Source organism: Stegastes partitus, unplaced genomic scaffold (assembly GCF_000690725.1).
Source record: "Stegastes partitus isolate 25-593 unplaced genomic scaffold, Stegastes_partitus-1.0.2 Scaffold352, whole genome shotgun sequence".
Lineage (NCBI taxonomy): Eukaryota > Metazoa > Chordata > Actinopteri > Pomacentridae > Stegastes > Stegastes partitus.
The window spans coordinates 520,311-538,092 of NW_007578083.1; the positions used below are offsets into that span (position 1 = coordinate 520,311).

Sequence of the window (17,782 nt, forward strand, 5' to 3'; positions counted from 1 at the left end):
GAGCTGTTGTTGCAAAAAACTATTTCATGTTGTGAGTTGATTTGCACTAAAGGTTTCATTCTACCCAAGAAACGTGGTATTTATGTTTGGTGGCCACAGCAGCGTGTACATTTCATAATTCACCCATGACTGCTTTGTCGGTTAGAAGATTTTCACACCTGACCTCCTAAGCACAGCTGCCCACCAGTGAGGCTGCGCAGACAAAGATGTTTCAGGGTGAAGGGAGCGTTTAGTTATTTGCAGCACGATCAGTTGAAATGCGTCTCTTGTTTTTTCAGGAGTCAGCGTGAGTCCTTCCAGTGGAGACAGTGAATTCGCCGGCCTTTACCGCACACAGAGAGGTGCCAACAGCGGGACAGGATGCCTATTCCTCCCCCTCCCCCTCCTCCTCCAGGACCCCCGCCTCCCCCAACCTTTAATGAGGTTAGTGACCAAATCACATCGTATGATGGGACAAACATCAACATCAAACATAGATAAAGGATCAAAAAGAGTCTGGTTCTGTCTTTCAAATTCATCAAGTCATTTATCCTGAACAGTTTACTGCCACATGCACTGGCTTCTATTGTGTTCATTTAATACAGAATCACGTCATGAAATCCCGTATTCATGATTCTGTTGTAACTTCTGATGCTGTTGTATTGGACTGAGTTTTTTTTCCTTAATTCATTCAACAAATCAGATAATTTTGTTTTGTCGTTCTTAAAGGGACGACATAATATTCAGTTCTTAAAATTCTAATGATATTTTTGGTGGCTACACGTTAAAGACTGAGTTTCCAGCAGCTGTATGAGGACAGCAGGACTACGAAGGGGACAGAAGTGCACATCACTGACAAGTCACTTACGGAAACATGTTGGATTTATTTAGCCAGGGGAAAAATCAAATACTTCCTCTGAGGGATCTGCACTGATGCTACTTATTCTTGTCCATTCTGAAGTTAGTGCAAACGACCATGTTCCCGTGTTCATGTTCTTGCTTGGCATGAACATCAGAGATGGTTAATTATCGCAAAATATGCACTTTGACAAACTAGTTGAAATTGGCCAAAATCCAAAAGTGGCCTGATGGAAAGCTACTGAGTCATGTGACTTTTGTTTGCAAGCCCCGATTCTCTTTTACGTGTCCACAAGCTTTCTGCTTTGGCTTAGACCAGAGGAAACAGAGGTGTGATTGCATAGCTGTTAACTTCCTCCACAGGCGAACACGACTCCTCCCAAACTGAGCTCATCTGAGGCAAAAGGCAGAGGAGCGCTGCTGTCAGACATCTGCAAAGGTGCCAAGCTGAAGAAGGTCGCCGCGGTCAATGACCGGAGCGCTCCGATTATAGAGAGTGAGTTGCAATAAGTTTGCTTTATGCACAGACACACACTCGAACCTCAGCTGATGTAAACTTGTTCAAAAACTACTCGCAAAGAAATGTGTCCACAGATGTATGGGTGGCAGTCGTTACTTATGTCTTAAAGCAATGAGAAAGCAGGAAAAAACTTGATTCAACAATTTGAGTGCTGCAGGTGTTTCTTGACCTGGGAAATAGGAGTTCCACAAGATATAAAATAAGCTCTTAGGAAGGGGGAAAAAGACAAATTGTGAAACAAAACCTGACACAACAATCTTTTATATCAATTATCTTGTTTTCATAGTTGCTGGAAGCCAGAATTGTAATTGAAAATCTAATTTGATTCGTCATGCAGCTCTAATGCACACAGGGCTCTAACGCCAACGTTTTCTCAAATCAAAATGCTGCTAATAAAGTTTAATTGAATATCGTAGCTCTCCTGTACACACTTCTTCTGGTCTTTGGTGAACTCAAATGCTCTCCAGATATTTGAACATTGAAATATATTTTTTGTTAAGCTTTGAATTATGTCTGTATTGATGTTGTCTTTTTTTTTTTTTTTTCCATCAGAATCAGGTGGAGGTGGAGGTGGAGGAGGAGGAGGAGGAGGTGGTGGCGGCGGTGGCGGTTTTGGAGGCGGAGGACCAATGGGAATGGGAGGCCTTTTCCAAGGAGGTGTGCCAAAGTTACGCCCAATTGGAGGTAACAGCTTTTTAGTTGTGTCATGTGTTTGTTTTCGGTTTGCTGTATATTTATACGTGGACGGGGGCTGGCTTTGAATTTGCATGTTTTCTAGAACAGCTTCACCATTTGTTAAACTGTTGTTATCATTAGTGTCCATAGATTGGCTGTAGAGGGGATCTGAAGTCGGGAGAGAGCCAACATATCGGTCATATTTCACCAGTTATTGACAAACTGAGAAATCTATTTATTCTTTACGTCTGTTCAAAGCAATCTGTTCATTCGCTATCATTCTGTAGTTGTAGAAATACCTTGATAGCGCTTTACTTGTCAGGAACAAAAACACGAATCTCATAGGAGAAGAAGTGCATTGCATGTAATTTAGTTATTAGCCAATTTTGATTGGCATTGCCTGGGCAGGTAGGTAATAAATCATTGAAACAGACAGATTCACAAGATGTGGATATATACCTGATTGTTTCAGTTTAAAGAAGCTATTTTTCCCCTGGTCCGTGTGTCTCTGAAGGAGCAAACATGGCTGCAGTGAAGAGGAGGAGCATATTAATTATGAATGAAAGGCTGAAACTTGCTTTTTTTATATACAGCTATTAAATATTAACTGCTGGAATCTGCAGAATGTCCCTTTGAGTCCCTCATGCAGTGTTACACCATCGTAGGTTATGCAAATCAGCAAACTAGATCGTTGAAAGGAAATGTATGTACATGTATATCACACCTCAACGTGCACCATGTCTGTATATGAGTTACAGTTGAGCCTTGAAGATGCGTGTGTGTGTACGTAGGTTGGTGTGTACATCTTTGTAGGGGTGTACTTTTATGGCCACACGTCCATTGGTGCTTCGAGCAAGTGGTTGTTTTCTATTCACTCTGCTTTGGAAGGAGCTAAAATGTGAGCTTGACTTTGAAGTTCAAAGGGCCCTCAACACTTCACCACATACACACACCTATACAGCGGTCCATACATCAGAAATGTAGCTCAGTGAAAGTAGAAAATTATGTTAATGTGTTTTTTATTTTTTTGATAAAGACATTTTTGTTCTTAAGGACCTCTGTGTAACTTGTTGATGGTAATTTTATTTGTTGTATGTTGTCAAAGGAAAAAGAGCAATTTAAAGACGCCTCAAAACTCTAGAAAATTGTGATGGGCGAATTTCTTAGATATTTTGTAGACCAAGGGATCAGTTAGTTAAATAATCAAGTAAATAATAACCAGATTGATTGATACTGAGGTGTTAAAGACGATGCACTCAACACCACCTTTCTGTCCTTCACCCAGATGGTTCTGCCGGAGGTTCAGTGGGCAGATCTGCCTTGCGGCCGCCAGGATCCCGGTCCTCAGCACCTCGGCCCCCGTCAGGCCGCTCCACCTCACCTTCCCCAGCCAACAAGCCCTCTCCACCGGAGCACCAGCGCTCTCATCGCCCCTCGCTGCCAGACATCTCACGCCCTTCCAGCAACAGCAGCATTTCGTCAGCAGGCAGCGGGATGAAGCACAGCACCTCTGCACCACCTCCTCCTCCTCCCTTTAACAGAGGTGGCCGTGGCAACGCTCCTCCGACCCCGAACCAGAAAGTACATGCTCCATCTTCCTCTCACAACAGGGAGAAGCCCCTCCCACCGACGCCCAACAGGGGCCCCACCCCTCCTAGCACTGTAAAACCACTTCCGTCTTCCAGCAGACCACCAACTGGTGGCTCATCTGCTCCTCCTCCTCCACCGCCGTACAGACCACACGCTTCAGGTGGCGTCTCCAACGGGCCGTCTCATGTGGATGGCGGTGGAGCTCCTGAGCTTCCTCAGAGGCACAACTCGCTGCACAAAAAGCACACATCAGGAGGCGGCAGCCAAGGACGTAGCCACGCTCCACCACCTCCTCCTTCACCATCTCCATCTTCTCAGCAGGTCAGCAGACCACCACCACCTGCCAGAGAGCCACCTGGACGAAGAGCAGGTACAGTTCAAGTGACCTTAAGTTAGAACTAATGATTATTTTATTTATTGATTTATTCAAAGAAATTACCTGTTTTGTTCATTCTTACAGTAGCAGCAGGTACCCCTGACAAGTTGTTTTACTTTTTGTTTTAGGTATGAATGAAAACTTCAGTCCAAATGAATCATTTCAGGGGTTGATTTTATTCAGCTGTTATTTGGATGAACCTAATGATACGAATTATGCTCAGTTGAGAATTTTTTTTTCCAACTGAATAACTTTTTAGTTAATTTAAAAATCAGAAAATAGTCAAAATGTACATCCCTGCTTGGTAATTGACTGGTAATTACAGATTTCAGTCCATGTGTTGTTGCCCTCTGGGGCTGAGGGGTTCACACCACTGATCACAAATCCCACGTCAGGTGTTTCTCGTTTGTCTATTTTTTGCTCGTCATCTCTCTTCTGTTAGTCTGTCTGTAAAGGGCAGAAAATGCAGCCAAAACACTGGAATATGTATGTTCACGTAGACCAACTGATCCATTCATTGACCCATCACTATTTCACTTCATTTGTACATTGAGGGTGTGAATATATGAGTCTGCATTTGTCCCAGTGATGAAGACCATGTCAGTCCCCATTGTCAGCTGGAGGAATGTTCATACCGAAGGCAAAGCAAGTTTTGACTCGTTATCTCTGAACTTCTGAAGTGTAGTCCAGCCTTTAAGCATTTAATGCCTAAACATTTCCTCCACATGATTCCACCTACTCTAGTTCGAAAGTAGAGCAGAGGGCAGCAATGTAGTTCCTTTGGCTCTTTGCAACGTATAAATGCTCCTCCTGTGGTTGCAGTATACAATATCTTATATTGTATATAAGCCAGGTGTCAGCACAGACACTTAACACACAGCAGTTTAATATTTCTTAAAATCTTACAGCTGCTTTCGCATTTTTGGAAATTGCTTTTTCCTCATTGCATTGACAGTGAAGGAAATTGGAGTATTGTAACGTGGAGCAGATATGCCGTCTGTTGGCATGCCTGTTGAGGCTCGGTTGGGGAGATGCCATGCAGATGAGGACACGCATTAGATGTCTGTGTATTGTTCCAGTGTGTCACACAGAAGTCGCCTCTGTGCGTCTGTTAACGTAGAAGGAAACGCTCCAGGATTAAGACGCCGACATCTGCAAAGCGCCCTAGTTTTACTGAACGAATCCACTGCATATTGGAACTTTCAGATGCAGGTTTTTTTGCTCTCCCAAGGGCATTTATGGCTCCCTGGAAACATATTTGTAATTTGAAATCAGACTGAACACACAAAACAGGAAGGCACTTGTTAGCCAGTGCTTTGGCTTGTGATTGGATGACGAAGCGATTCGCCACAAGGTCTCCTGGTTTCTCTGCATTCCTGTAGCCTTGTGGAATATTCCAGCATTCCTCTTTACTTTCACTCTGTCTGCTCTCCCCCACGCTTTACCTTAAATTGTAGTGTGCCAGCATTTTTTTCATTGTTGCTGTTCTGTGCTCAGGATTGTGCTTTTATTTTCTGTTTCACACAGTTATGGTGGCTGAACCTACATATCAGTAGGTGGTTCATAGAAAACATTACTATGGTGGTGTTAATGTGGCTGTTAGATGCTGATAATGTAATGTTTGTAGATAAGGGTTTGGCTCATCGATGATGCTAATGCCAGTGGCTGATTGACAGTCATGACGGTGAGCCCAGCATCATGTGTCCATCTACACCGACAGTTGTGTGCATCCTGCCACACACTATATAACTCCAGTGTAATAATATTAATATTAGTAAAAGTCAAGGCTGCAGCTAAACGGTGAGCAAAGTGGCAGAAGGAAAGGAGTAGCCGGAGACTAGTTATGAGCAGTTTTACACTATTGGGGTGGTATTCGAGGGATTGTTTTATTGAAGGGATGCTCATCAAACTCTGTGGTGAAATTCAATTTAGTTGTTTTTAGCAAAGGCAATTTATATGTATGCGTATAACTATAGATTGAGAAATAGTGTTTTAACGTGCATTAGAACGTGATAATTAGCCTTGTGCTCTGTTTTGCTAATGCAGATTTCGCAGTGGCGCTTTTGTTGGGTAGGTTAATGCTTAGTTGCAAGCAACCCATTCCTATATCATTTTGAATTGAACGTCTTGGGTATTTTGGACTGCTGGTCTACAGGAGCCTGACGAACAATTAATAGATCCATCCATTAGCTACGCCTACTTTGTCCTGTCGAGGGTTGCGGTTAAATGGAGTCCATCTCAGCTCACACTGGACAAGAGGCAGAGTGCGCTCTGGACAGCTCCCCAGTCCACCTCAGTGTTCACACAAAGACACAGACAACCATAACAGGCTGAACTACATTTACTTGGAGAAAAAAAAAAGAAGGTAATTTTAGATGCTGAAATAAAAACAGCCAACTCTCAAACCAGTCTAGCTTCCTTAGATGCATAAACAGCGAAACATTTCCTGGTATCAGAGCTCTACTGCAAATGTTGGAAATATCTGAACATGGTGTGATCTCAGATACTCTATACTAGGGGTGTCCAATCCTGGTCCTCGAGGGCCACAATCCTGCATGTTTTAGATGTTTCCTTCTTCCAACACACCTGATTCAAATGATCAGCTCATCATGAAGCTCTGCAGAAGCCTGATAACGATCCTGATCATTTGAATCAGGTGTGTTGGAAGAGGGAAGCATCTAAAACATGCAGGACTGTGGCCCTCGAGGACCAGGATCGGACACCTCTGGTCTATACTATATGATTCATGGGATTGAAATAAACTAAACAACAAAATGAGTCTGGATACACTAAGGGAGCTGCACATCAACCAGTGTTTATCAGCCATCAGCTCTCACTATAAACTGACTGAAAACACTGGCTAGCCTAACGACACTGACCCGCAATGCACGACTACTGTTACACTGTTAGTCTCTCCATTTAAAAACAATATCTGATGTGATGAAAGCATTACTGTCACGCCCCAAATAAAGAAAAAAACGCCGATGTTCTGGGTCACTATGGTACATCCATGCATTCAGCTTTTGCCTTGTGCAAAAACACTTTGGCACTGCTCTTATGTCTTATAATGGAGGGGAAGCCATAATGTAGAGCGTAACCTCATGTGTTTCATCATTTGATCATGTGTGTGTGTGTGTGTTGTCCATGCAGCTCCCCAGGTGCCCCATCCCGGGTCTCGTAACGGTGGTCGGGATGCCCCTCCTCCCCCACCCCCGTATCGTGGCCACAGCTCTGCGATCTCAGAGCCCCTCAGCCGAGCGGGCAAACCGCCTCCTCCTCCCTCCTCCTCCATCTCATCCTCCTCATCCTCCCGAACCCCGGCCGGACCCCCTCCTCCACCCCCACCCATCCGGAACGGTCACTCCTCCAGCTCCTCCTCTAAGTCCATCATAGGTGAGTTGTGGCATCATCGTATTCCTCCTCCCTGTTCATAACTTTCACAACAACTGAGCAAACAGGGTTTTTAGACTAGAGAAGAACTGCGAGGTGAGATGAGATTAGTTTACCCATCAGGTACTTCTGCAGTTATCATAGGGCAGAAAACTTGAAATTTTAATTTAGTAATTAAAACATGTGTGTAGAAAAACACAAATAGCACCTTTAGGCACCTACCAGCCAGCTACACAGGACTCTGAATCAGTGTTATCACCACACCAGGAAGCTGGAACTGCTTGAAAGTGATAGACTAAGAAATCAAAATGCTTCACCAAAATCAATCCATGATGGCATGAAATAGATAAAGAGTCCTGGTAAGGCTGCGAACGTGTGTCTGATGAAGAAAAGGTAGGGAACCACTGAAGTAGTGCGCAGAACTATTGTAATAATTGCAAAAAAAAACTGTAATCTTCATCCATGACTGTCGCGTGTGGCTTCTGAAATTCTATTTTTCATGCCGATTTAATCCTTTCTTCATCTCATTTTGCCTTAAATGGTATTTTAAGTGACTTACTGTTGTACTTTCATAAAAATGGAGGACTCTTCAGGGACACGTATTGTTCTTCTTGTGAATTTTTATACAAACCCGTGGCTCACTCTTCCCTAGCGATCCCCCCTCATCCCTAACGTCAGCTCACAGCTCTTGTCCTGTACAGTCGCAATTAGCATAAAGTATGCATTGTATGTACAGTATAATTTCTTCTTCCTCTTGTTCTGCTTCTTCTTCTTCTGCTGCTGCTTCTTCTGTTTCTTCTGCTTCTTCTTCTTCTGCTGCTGCATCTTCTTCTGCTGCATCTTCTTCTGCTGCTGCTTCTTTCTCTGCTGCTTCTTCTGCTTCTTCTTCTTTTTCTTCTTTCACCAATATTGGTATCTTCTGATATAGAAATGGCAGTGTCAATAAGATGGAGTGGAGGGTAAACAAATAAACAACAATAAATGTAACATATATGAAAATATAAATCTGTAAAAATGTGAGAGAGCTTTCAGGCATCCACACTCAGACAGAATATTTATTTGACACTTGCTTCTCTATCAGTGGGAAATCAAACTATAGATGCTAGACATTGGATTTTATGACCATATCTTGACATTTCAGTGGTGAGCAGACATTTGCTCCTTACCACTTGTTGAAGTGTTTTGTTTTGTGATGCGGGGCACTTCAGTTGGTGCATTTGAAGTTGATGCTAGAAAGATTTTAGTCACCTGAATCGGTAAACGTGTTGGTCAGTGCCCAGAATGCTATCCAGGTTGTTACTGAGGGGGAATTCGTCTCATTGGCCAATGAATCACTTATTTAACAACATGGCACATCTTTGTGATTTGTTGCTGCCGTTTCATAAGTGGCGTCCTCTCATATCGTCCTCTCAAAAAATACCTATAAAGCGTGTGCAGTTTCAGAAGTTTTTTTTTTTTCCCAGCTGATTCATTGTTACCTCATCAGACCAAATTTCAGTTGGTGTCCTCCTCTCCCCATATGCTTCTGCAACTCATTTCCCCTTTTTCCCTTTCTGGATCACCAGCTGTAACTTCCTGTTACTAGTCTGAAAGAAAAGAACGTGTTCATGCTATAAAGGAACTGAGCCACAGAGAGATTTGAACAGAGATAACCGAGGTTGGGCTGTTTGGTCCAGACAGTGGTCTGAATGAGGTTTTGCACCGGTAATTTAGTAGTTAATATTACAAAGTTTCTGATTTTACAATGTCAATAACACTGGGCAGGACCAGTACACCCAGTATCCCAAAATGTTGGGCATCTTATGTACTCGGACAAACATCTCTTTTCAAACCAAGCAGTGACGGCGCCGTTGAAGTGGTATTGGCCCGTTTTGTTTATGATCCCGATGTGATGGAGGCGACAGGGATGTGTAGCCACTGATAGTCAAATATCTGCTGCAGCTATGCAAACCAGCCTGTTTGTTTCCTGTTGTACTGGAAAAGTCAGGAGGGCAGGAACGCTTCCTAGATTACTATCTGAGCTTCATGTACAGATGCTGAAGTTGTAGGTCAGTATTTCTGTGACGTTAATAAGCAGGTTTTTAGGGTTGGCGCGTCTTTGCTCCTGAGCACACAGCGGGTTTGACTCTTAGAGAACCCGTAACAAGCATGAATTAAAGTCTGGGGTTAGTACAAACCTACCAGAGCATCAGTAACTCCTAACAGGGCACATGCAAGTTGAAAATAAACTAATAATTCACTAGACTTTATTGCTGGTTTTAGTATTTGATTTAATCGTAATAAATACACAGAAAAGGGCGTCAAGTGCTGTCAGCTGTGACTTCATGTCCACGAGGTTGACAGAATATTTAAATTTCTCTCACACTGATAAAAAATGGATAAAAAGGTGATTGGACTGCATTGGAATTTTAAAACAGATTCTTTGACGTATAAGCATACTTAAAAACCTGACTTTTAGTTGTATTTCCTCCCCTCAGATGATTTCGAATCCAAGTTCAACTTCCACCCCATCGAAGACCTTCCACCTCCAGAGGACTACAGGCCTTCCAACAGGGTCTACCCCAGCAAGAGCAACAAGGGTACGAGTGTCCTCTAAAATCATGCAGCAGATTGATGTTTGCTTCCTCTTGACTGTTTTTTAAGGTTGCAATAGCAAGACAGAGAAAGGCATTGTCTTTGCATCTCCATACTGCTTACACAGAGCTCAGTGTGGTTAGACGGGTTATTTTTATTTGCACAGAAAAAAAAAAAAAAAAAAAAAAAGGTGTAGATGTCAAGCGATGGAAGCATGTGGCTGAATTAAAGCTACAAAGAATGAAGAAGAAGAAATGGCTACAGACCCCCATCAAACAACCTCCACAGAAAATGTTGTGTTATATTTTATCATTTTTATTTTATATGATGATATACTTTACATTAACATAGAATTTTTTAAAATGAAGACACAGCTTTCTCAAACTTTGAAAGACGAAAAAAACCCATGACACACCAGGATAGTTTACAAAACTGTTGAAACTTATACAGTCAAGACAAAAAACCAAACAGTTGCACACTTTTTGGAAATACCTGTCAGGCCAATCAAGATCCAAACCAAGCTTTATGTTTTTGTTCATAGTTGATCTGATTGGTTTTGGTGCCAGAACGCTACAGACCACAACCTTTTACCTTTATTGTGCACGCTTGGTTCTAGTCCAATCAGGGACTTTTGTCACATCCCCGCGCCTGCTGCTTTTTGTTTTGCAACTTCTGTCTTGAGCAAAAGCACAAGATTAACTTTATTGTCCTTCTTGAGCTATTCACACACGCTGCAGCCAACACAAACAGGGAAAATACAGTGAATGGATAGAATTAATAAATACATCCAGTGAAAGCAGAATAAAATGAATGTCATCGTCTAATTACACGAGTCCAAACACATGGCGCTTTAAAACAAAAACAAGACAAAGCAAAAAAATCAATTAGAGCCATTTGACTTATTAATTAGCCTAATCGAAGCCGGAACAAATGAATTTCTACCACTAAGATAATGAAGAATGGAGTAGGAACAAGGCAGAACATGCTCACAAACATAGCCCGGGTCAGTGCAGCGTCCAGATCTTTCATCAGTCATCCTGCTACCAAATACTTACAAATAGTAAAAAAATAAAAGCTTTAAGGTGTATTCTTTGAACTGTCCTCAGCATTTTGGTTACTTATTTCCATTTCCTTATTTCCTTATTGTCCAAGTTAATCATTTCACCGGTGTGTACTGTGAAGCGTGAGGACTGACCCGTCGTCTCTCCACCTTTTGCGTCCTCAGCCATGATGAGAGGAGCTCCTCCAGCGCCGCCGGTGGGGAGGTGAACGGACCTCAGCTCGGGACTTGAACTCTGTCGGGCGAGTCGACGGGCGGTCAGGAGGGAGTGGTGAAGAAGCACGAGAATCACAAACACACTACAGCGCAGACACACACACTAACACTAAAGCACCAGCCGGAAGCACAGCGGCGATCAAACACCGCTGCACCACACAGGTTCGACACTACTCAGCGGTCACCTTCTGTCTTTTTGCACGAGAGAACAAAACCACTCGAAGGCGAGAAACGGACTCAAGTTTTCCGACCGCGACCACCTCCGCTGCTCCTCCACCGACAGGACGCAGAGGTCTGACATATCAGGACCAAACTCCGAACACTTCCACATCTCTGCATTCCATCTTTTTTTTTTAAATGCATATTCATGATAATAATGATAATAATAATTGTGCTTTTCATAATTCTGATTAACATCTTTTATTTTTTATTTTATTATTTTTGGCGTTGTTTGTGGAGAAGAGAAAAAGAATCAACACTATGAATGAAAACGATTTCAGCAGCAGATGAATTCCACTCAAGTTTGTTTTTTTTTTTTTTTTCGTAAGATTGATAATGCCACACATGTGGGGCCTAATGGAGGTTATGATTTTGATTCGTTTTTGTCTTGAATAGCCATTCCAAGCTGTGCCAGGTAAGGGTGTGTTTCAATCAGCTCTCTTTCTCAGTGTGCCAAATGCGGGTGGAGTCCAACTCAATACATGTTCTACATATATATAACTGACATTTTTTATTCACTTCTCTGATCGTAGACGGAGTACAATACTAGAAAGTTTGCCAAGATGTGACCCAAATCTTGCCTGGTTGTTTAATTTTACATTTGGAGAGTTCCAGCTTTTTTTCTTTTTTTTTTTACCCTCTGTTTTTCTTTTTTGGGGATGTTCCTGTTTTCATCTTTGGGCAATATTGCACGGCAGCTTCACTGCTAAACTGAGACACTGTGCATGACGCTGATCTATGCACATAAGACATCAGGTTTCAATTCATGTCGCTGGAACAGAAAAAAGCTAAAGGGTTCATCCCCAATTTCTTCTGTACTTCAATTGTACTTCATATAGTGAGTGTGTTCCTTTCTGCTCGGGCCACAGCAGAGTCCAACACTAAATTATTATTTTTTTACTGGGCCAAGTTTAAATGATTTAGCTGCAGGTTTGCAGACGGCTCGGAGGAGTTTACAAGGGATTGTTGCTCACTTTTTGCAGGAATCTTCTTCCAGGGAAGTTGATCTAAAAGCTCTACTTGTGCTGCTGGTGGCCCTTTTTAAAAGAAGGACAGTACGGCCAGAGAAAGATGAGATGTGGTTTAATTGCTATGCAAGGAGCAGTTTGTACAGATTGTAGATGGTAGCAGCTAGCCAAAAAATAAAAAAAATAAAATAAAATAAAAAAGAGACAGGAACACGTAAGTGCCAGAGAACTGTTTAAAACTGATGGAGGTTCTTTACTTTTTATGAAGCTTCACTTTAACACTAATTCCATCATATCCAGGCCACAGTGCCATGCAGGTAAAGAAAAACCACAAAACAACAACCAGATTGTCCATTCTCAGTGATGCAGCTCCTCCTGCTGGTCTTTGCCTTACACACAGCTGTTGTCACGGTCATCGGTACCAGTGCTTTTATTTTTTTTGTTGTTGTTTTTCAGGGGGAAGATGACGACAACAAAGTAAATAAGATGCAAGTCTATTTGAAAAATGCAATATATAGTGTATATTTACATTAAGGAATATGGTAATCATAGCTATTGATCTATTTTTATGTTGTAAAAAGCTTGTAATATAGGAAAGAAAAATGATTAAGAGTTATAACGATGTTCCAGTCAGTGAGCTTTGGTCTGATAGAGCGGACTCTCTGTAGCACTTCTCTGGATGTTTGGCCATAAGGGTGAATGAGTTACATGGATGTATGTGAGGTTTTATTAACAAGCCAACGTTTTGGGGCTCCGGTTTCGCAACTGCCGAGTAATTTAGTGAATTTGGTGGATGATGGTGACGACACACACGCAAAGTACAAGAACTGGACTCACACTTGGTTCTGTGGATGTACCCTCACCTCGACCCCAGGTGACCCGACACGTTCGTCTCCTTGTGTTCTCACCTCGTCCACTCCCAAGAGCAAAAACCCTGTGGTCATTTCATGTTAATCAACCATGTTTTTTATCATTTGAAATAATTTCAAATAAATATATTCCTGTTGGGGGGAAAAGGGAACCCGGTGCTCTGTGTTTTTTGTTCTTTCTGCTGATCTCTGTGTTTTAATGACTGTGCAGGAAAAGAATTTAAGTTCACGACTCAAGTAAAAGTGACAGAAATCATCATAGTTTGAGTTTCAGTGTTTTTCTGTCAAATCTGACTCAAACTGGAAACTGCAGACGTCATTTGCATTGAATTGTTTGTTTAAAAATCCCAAAATTGTCACACAAATACAAATATTAAGCTTCAGTTTTGGAGAATGGTTCCCACTTTAACATATTTGGTGACTAACTACCTCTGATTATGTGTCATCGTGACCACCTCGACTCACTTTCACAGCCGTTATTCTGACTTGTAGGTAATGCTCTGGTATCACTAATAAACTGCATCGTCAAACTGAAGCAGTGAAATGGAAATTTAGCCGTTGTTTATTATTTACTCCTGTGTTTTTCCTTCTGTGGCCTGACAAAATGAGTGCTGCAAGAACAGCCTGTGCACTGCAGGATTTCTTTGCTAGTGGACAGGATTTATTGTCCTCGTGTTGCCGATACATCAGTGTAGGACGAGCAAATTTGAAAGATGGATTTAATACAACTATGACCCACTTAGAACTTTAAGATCGGGAACACCCGGGATCTTTCTGCGTGGAGTCTCCATGTTCTCCCCGTGCAGCGTGGGTTCTCTCCGGGTTCTCCGGCTTCCTCCCACAGTCCAGAAACANGGTAATAAAGAAAATAAGAAAAACGCAATAATTTGGTATGGACAATGACTCTTTTGCCTGCGTAAACCACATACCCATGATGCATCAGTGGCCTTTTGATTATTGTTTAAGTTAAGTTTATTTTAGAGACAAATAGCCACTACAATGGCCTTTTGGTGAAATTGTACGGACCACCATTTCCACGCCGTCAGACTTTTGCGGAGCATTTTATTAACTTTTAATCACCACTTCGTGTAGTTTGTGCTTGCCAAATTTCAGGTGTGTACGACTTACCCCCTAGGAGGAGATAGATTTTGCAAATGGCCGTTTTCGGCCACAAGCCGCCATTTTTTCAAAATGGCCGACTTCCTGTTGAGTTTCGGGTACGTGTTCTTGAGGCTTTTTTGTGCGTCTCGAGTTGTTACATGTGTGTACCGAATTTCGTGGCTCTACGTGAAAGTGTGTTTGGGGGCCCTTTTTTAAAAAAATTTTTAGGTGGCACTGTTGAGCAATTTTTCTATTGAGGTGCGTATTTCCCCCTAATTATAACATTTTTCGCTGGGTCTGATGTGTGTGGCAAATTTGGTGCGTGTGTGAGTACATTTAGTACCTCAAAAACGCGTTTCTTTGTACGGAATAATAGGAAGAAAAAAACCCGAGCAATTCCAATCGGGTCTTTGCACCCTTTTGGGTGCTCGGACCCTAATTAACACTTTCACAGTGTCTCATCAGAATTCAGCACATTACACAACACACATTGATAATACCTTCTGAAAATAAATCATAATAGAAAAAATTGGCCTGTAGTTGGAAAGTGTGTGTTCATCACTAGGTTTAAATATTGATATGACCTTTGCTGTTTTCATTGTTCTTGGGAAAATTCCTCTTTTCCAAGACTAATTGCAAATATAGGTTTCACCACACATTCTATTATATTCTTTACAAATGCCATATCAATGTTGTTACAGTCTTTAGTGTTTGTTTTTGAAACCTTTAACTATATCTATGTTCTCTTTCTCATCTGTTCCTTTTCTAAAAATTGTTTTTATTCTGTAATTTATTCTATTTATGCTATCTCTGTTTTTAGGATGTTTGAGTTCCCTCACCAGGTGAAATTACAATATATTTATTGAATTCAATGGCAATCACGCTCAACTCATATGTGGTTCCATTATTTTTTATTTAAAAATATGTAGGAAAGTTAGAAGTATAATTTCTGTTTCTAAAAATTGTATCTAATGCTTTCCATGTATTCTTTATATTGTTCTTGTTGTTTTCTACCAGTTTAGTGCAGTAATCCTTTTTAGTAGTGATGGTGAGATGAAGTCTCATGAGGCATTGAACCACTTGAGCCAACTGGTTTGGAAACTGGTTTATTTCTTGAAGCTTCATGTGCACACGAAACCACCTACTGGCCAGGTGTATAATCACAGCTGACTGAATCTTAACATGTGTGATGCATTGAATTTATGTCTGTTATGGCTCTTGGGAATGACTGAATTACAAAAAGTGTATGAGCAAATGATTTCTCCACATAAATTATCACATGTGCATATAATAAAATGTTGTTTGAATGTATTCTGTGTGTACTTTTTCCCAAAATAGTCGTATCATATGACATGTTGTGTAATGATGTTTTTCTGCCACTTAAGGAAAATGGCATGGGCTCAGTCAGGCAGAGGACAGTGCAAGTGCTTGTGGAACTAGGAAGAGGGCACCGAATATGTTTGTGTAACTTGGACCATGATGTACAGAACAGGGGAGATTTTATGCATTTTTATTCCACGTATCCAATGTGATCCATAATGCTGAGAGGCCGGGTATCCTTCACTATCATTTGTTAGTATCACTTGTTTTCTGGTGGCTGGTTAAAAGAGAATAAATGCAGTGTCTGTTACCTGTCTTTATTTGCACGATAAACGTCAGCATGAAAAAATTGTGATGGTGCGTTTATAGTATTGTAATGACTTACCTTGGCTGGTGAAGCTCCAGTTTCCTCCTTATTCTCATGCAAGGCACAGTAATGCCTTAGCATGGATGAGGTGTTGCTGTTGTACCCCAACTCCATTAAACACTTCACCTTTAAATAAAATAAGAAACTGTGAAAAATACAGTTCTTCATAAGCAAACCTGCCTAGTTTCCAGGTTGTAGATAGCAAAACATGGGCTTTCCAAATAAGCATGGTTCAGATCTCGAATGGATCTCCAACAGCTTGTTGTCGAGTTCTACACAAGTCTGTTGGAGATCATTAATGTGAGTCAGGTGTGTTGCAGATTCAAGATTCAAGATTCAAGAGTTTTATTGTCATATGCACAGCAAAACAGGTAGTTGTACTACACAATGAAATTCTTACTCTGTTCAATCCCCCGAAAAAGACGATACATTAAAGATAAATAAAACAAGCCAATAAGAACAGAATAAACAATTAAAAACAACAATAAAGTGTTTCAGTGTTACAGATGTGTGCGTGTGTTGCGTGCAGCGTGTGTGAGCGAGTCATTGAGAAGCCTGAGGGCCTGTGGGTAGAAGCTGTTTGCCAGCCTTGTAGTCCTGGCCTTCACACTCCTGTAGCGTTTGCCTGATGGTAGGAGTGTGAAGAGTGAGTGTTGCGGATGTGTGCTGTCTTTGATGAGGTTGTGTGTTCTTCGTAGGACCCTGGTTTTGTAAATGTCTTGCAGTGAGGGGAAGGCTGCCCCAGCAATGTGCTGTGAAGTCTTGATCACCCTCTGGAGTGCCTTCCTGTCTTGTGCTGTGCAGTTTCCGTACCAGACCGTGACAGAGGCGGTAAGGACACTCTCGATAGTGCATCTGTAGAAGCAGCTGAGGATTTTGGTTGACATGCCAAATTTCCTAATTTCCAAATTTGCAGGACGGAAACATCTAAAAAAAAAAACAACCTGCAGGACAGTAGCTCAAGAGGACTGGAGCTGGAGTTCCATTCATTAGAGCATTTCAGTTTGAAAAACTAAAGCTGAAACAAGGCAGCTGGAAATAAAATATTAAATGTAAAGCCTGAATGGATCTGAGGGTAAAAATAAGTCCAGCTTCAGATGAAGTGAAGGTTGCACTGATTAAAAGTGGATTTTCCCAAGCCAAAAAAACCCCAACACGCTTCTGTTTTTGGTCTTCCTCAAATTCCATCAGAAGTCGTGTTTCAGTGCTCATCAACAAATTCCAGGGGATCTACAGTCATCCTCATTTATTCATCCCCTTCCATTAAAGAAAAGGCAAAATTCACACTTAAATAAGTAGAAACTGAAAAAAAAGTGTTAAATTCTAATTTAGTGAAATAAGACGTTGCTTTGGAATTGTGGTTGAAAAGAATAATTTAAAAAACAAAACATGAAAAAAAAATGAGAGGATCTTTTTAATATGACAAATGGTATAAAGTTGCTCGCTGTACTTTCACATGTTTCGGCGGTTTGTCTGTCGCCTTATTCAGAACCGTCGTGACGTGTCTTTGTCAGCTGTCCCAGAAACAAATGAAGATATCTGGTATAAATTGTAGATTGTTTGGCGCTGTTTCAGGCAGTCACAGGAACAGTCAGCTTTCCCACCAGCTGCTCGCTGTGATTGGATGATTGGCTTCCGGATTCCCCGAGACTCTGGGATTTCCCCCACATAGCCCTCCATATAAACTGCTGTCATGTCGC

The 17,782-nt window shown here is 41.6% G+C and overlaps 1 protein-coding gene across 1 annotated transcript in view; it reads left to right on the top strand.

Moving 5' to 3' along the window:
- Window positions 1–13,446, top strand: part of wipf2a (WAS/WASL interacting protein family, member 2a) — a 21,930-nt gene extending 8,484 nt beyond the window's left edge. The window contains exons 2-8 of the mRNA XM_008284256.1: window positions 279–423; window positions 1,201–1,333; window positions 1,910–2,041; window positions 3,318–3,992; window positions 7,149–7,391; window positions 9,866–9,967; window positions 11,188–13,446. Coding sequence (XP_008282478.1) covers window positions 361–423; window positions 1,201–1,333; window positions 1,910–2,041; window positions 3,318–3,992; window positions 7,149–7,391; window positions 9,866–9,967; window positions 11,188–11,231 — 1,392 coding nt within the window. The 5' untranslated portion in view covers window positions 279–360 and the 3' untranslated portion in view covers window positions 11,232–13,446. The remainder of the gene's footprint in view (window positions 1–278; window positions 424–1,200; window positions 1,334–1,909; window positions 2,042–3,317; window positions 3,993–7,148; window positions 7,392–9,865; window positions 9,968–11,187) is intronic.
- Window positions 13,447–17,782: the final 4,336 nt, after the last annotated feature.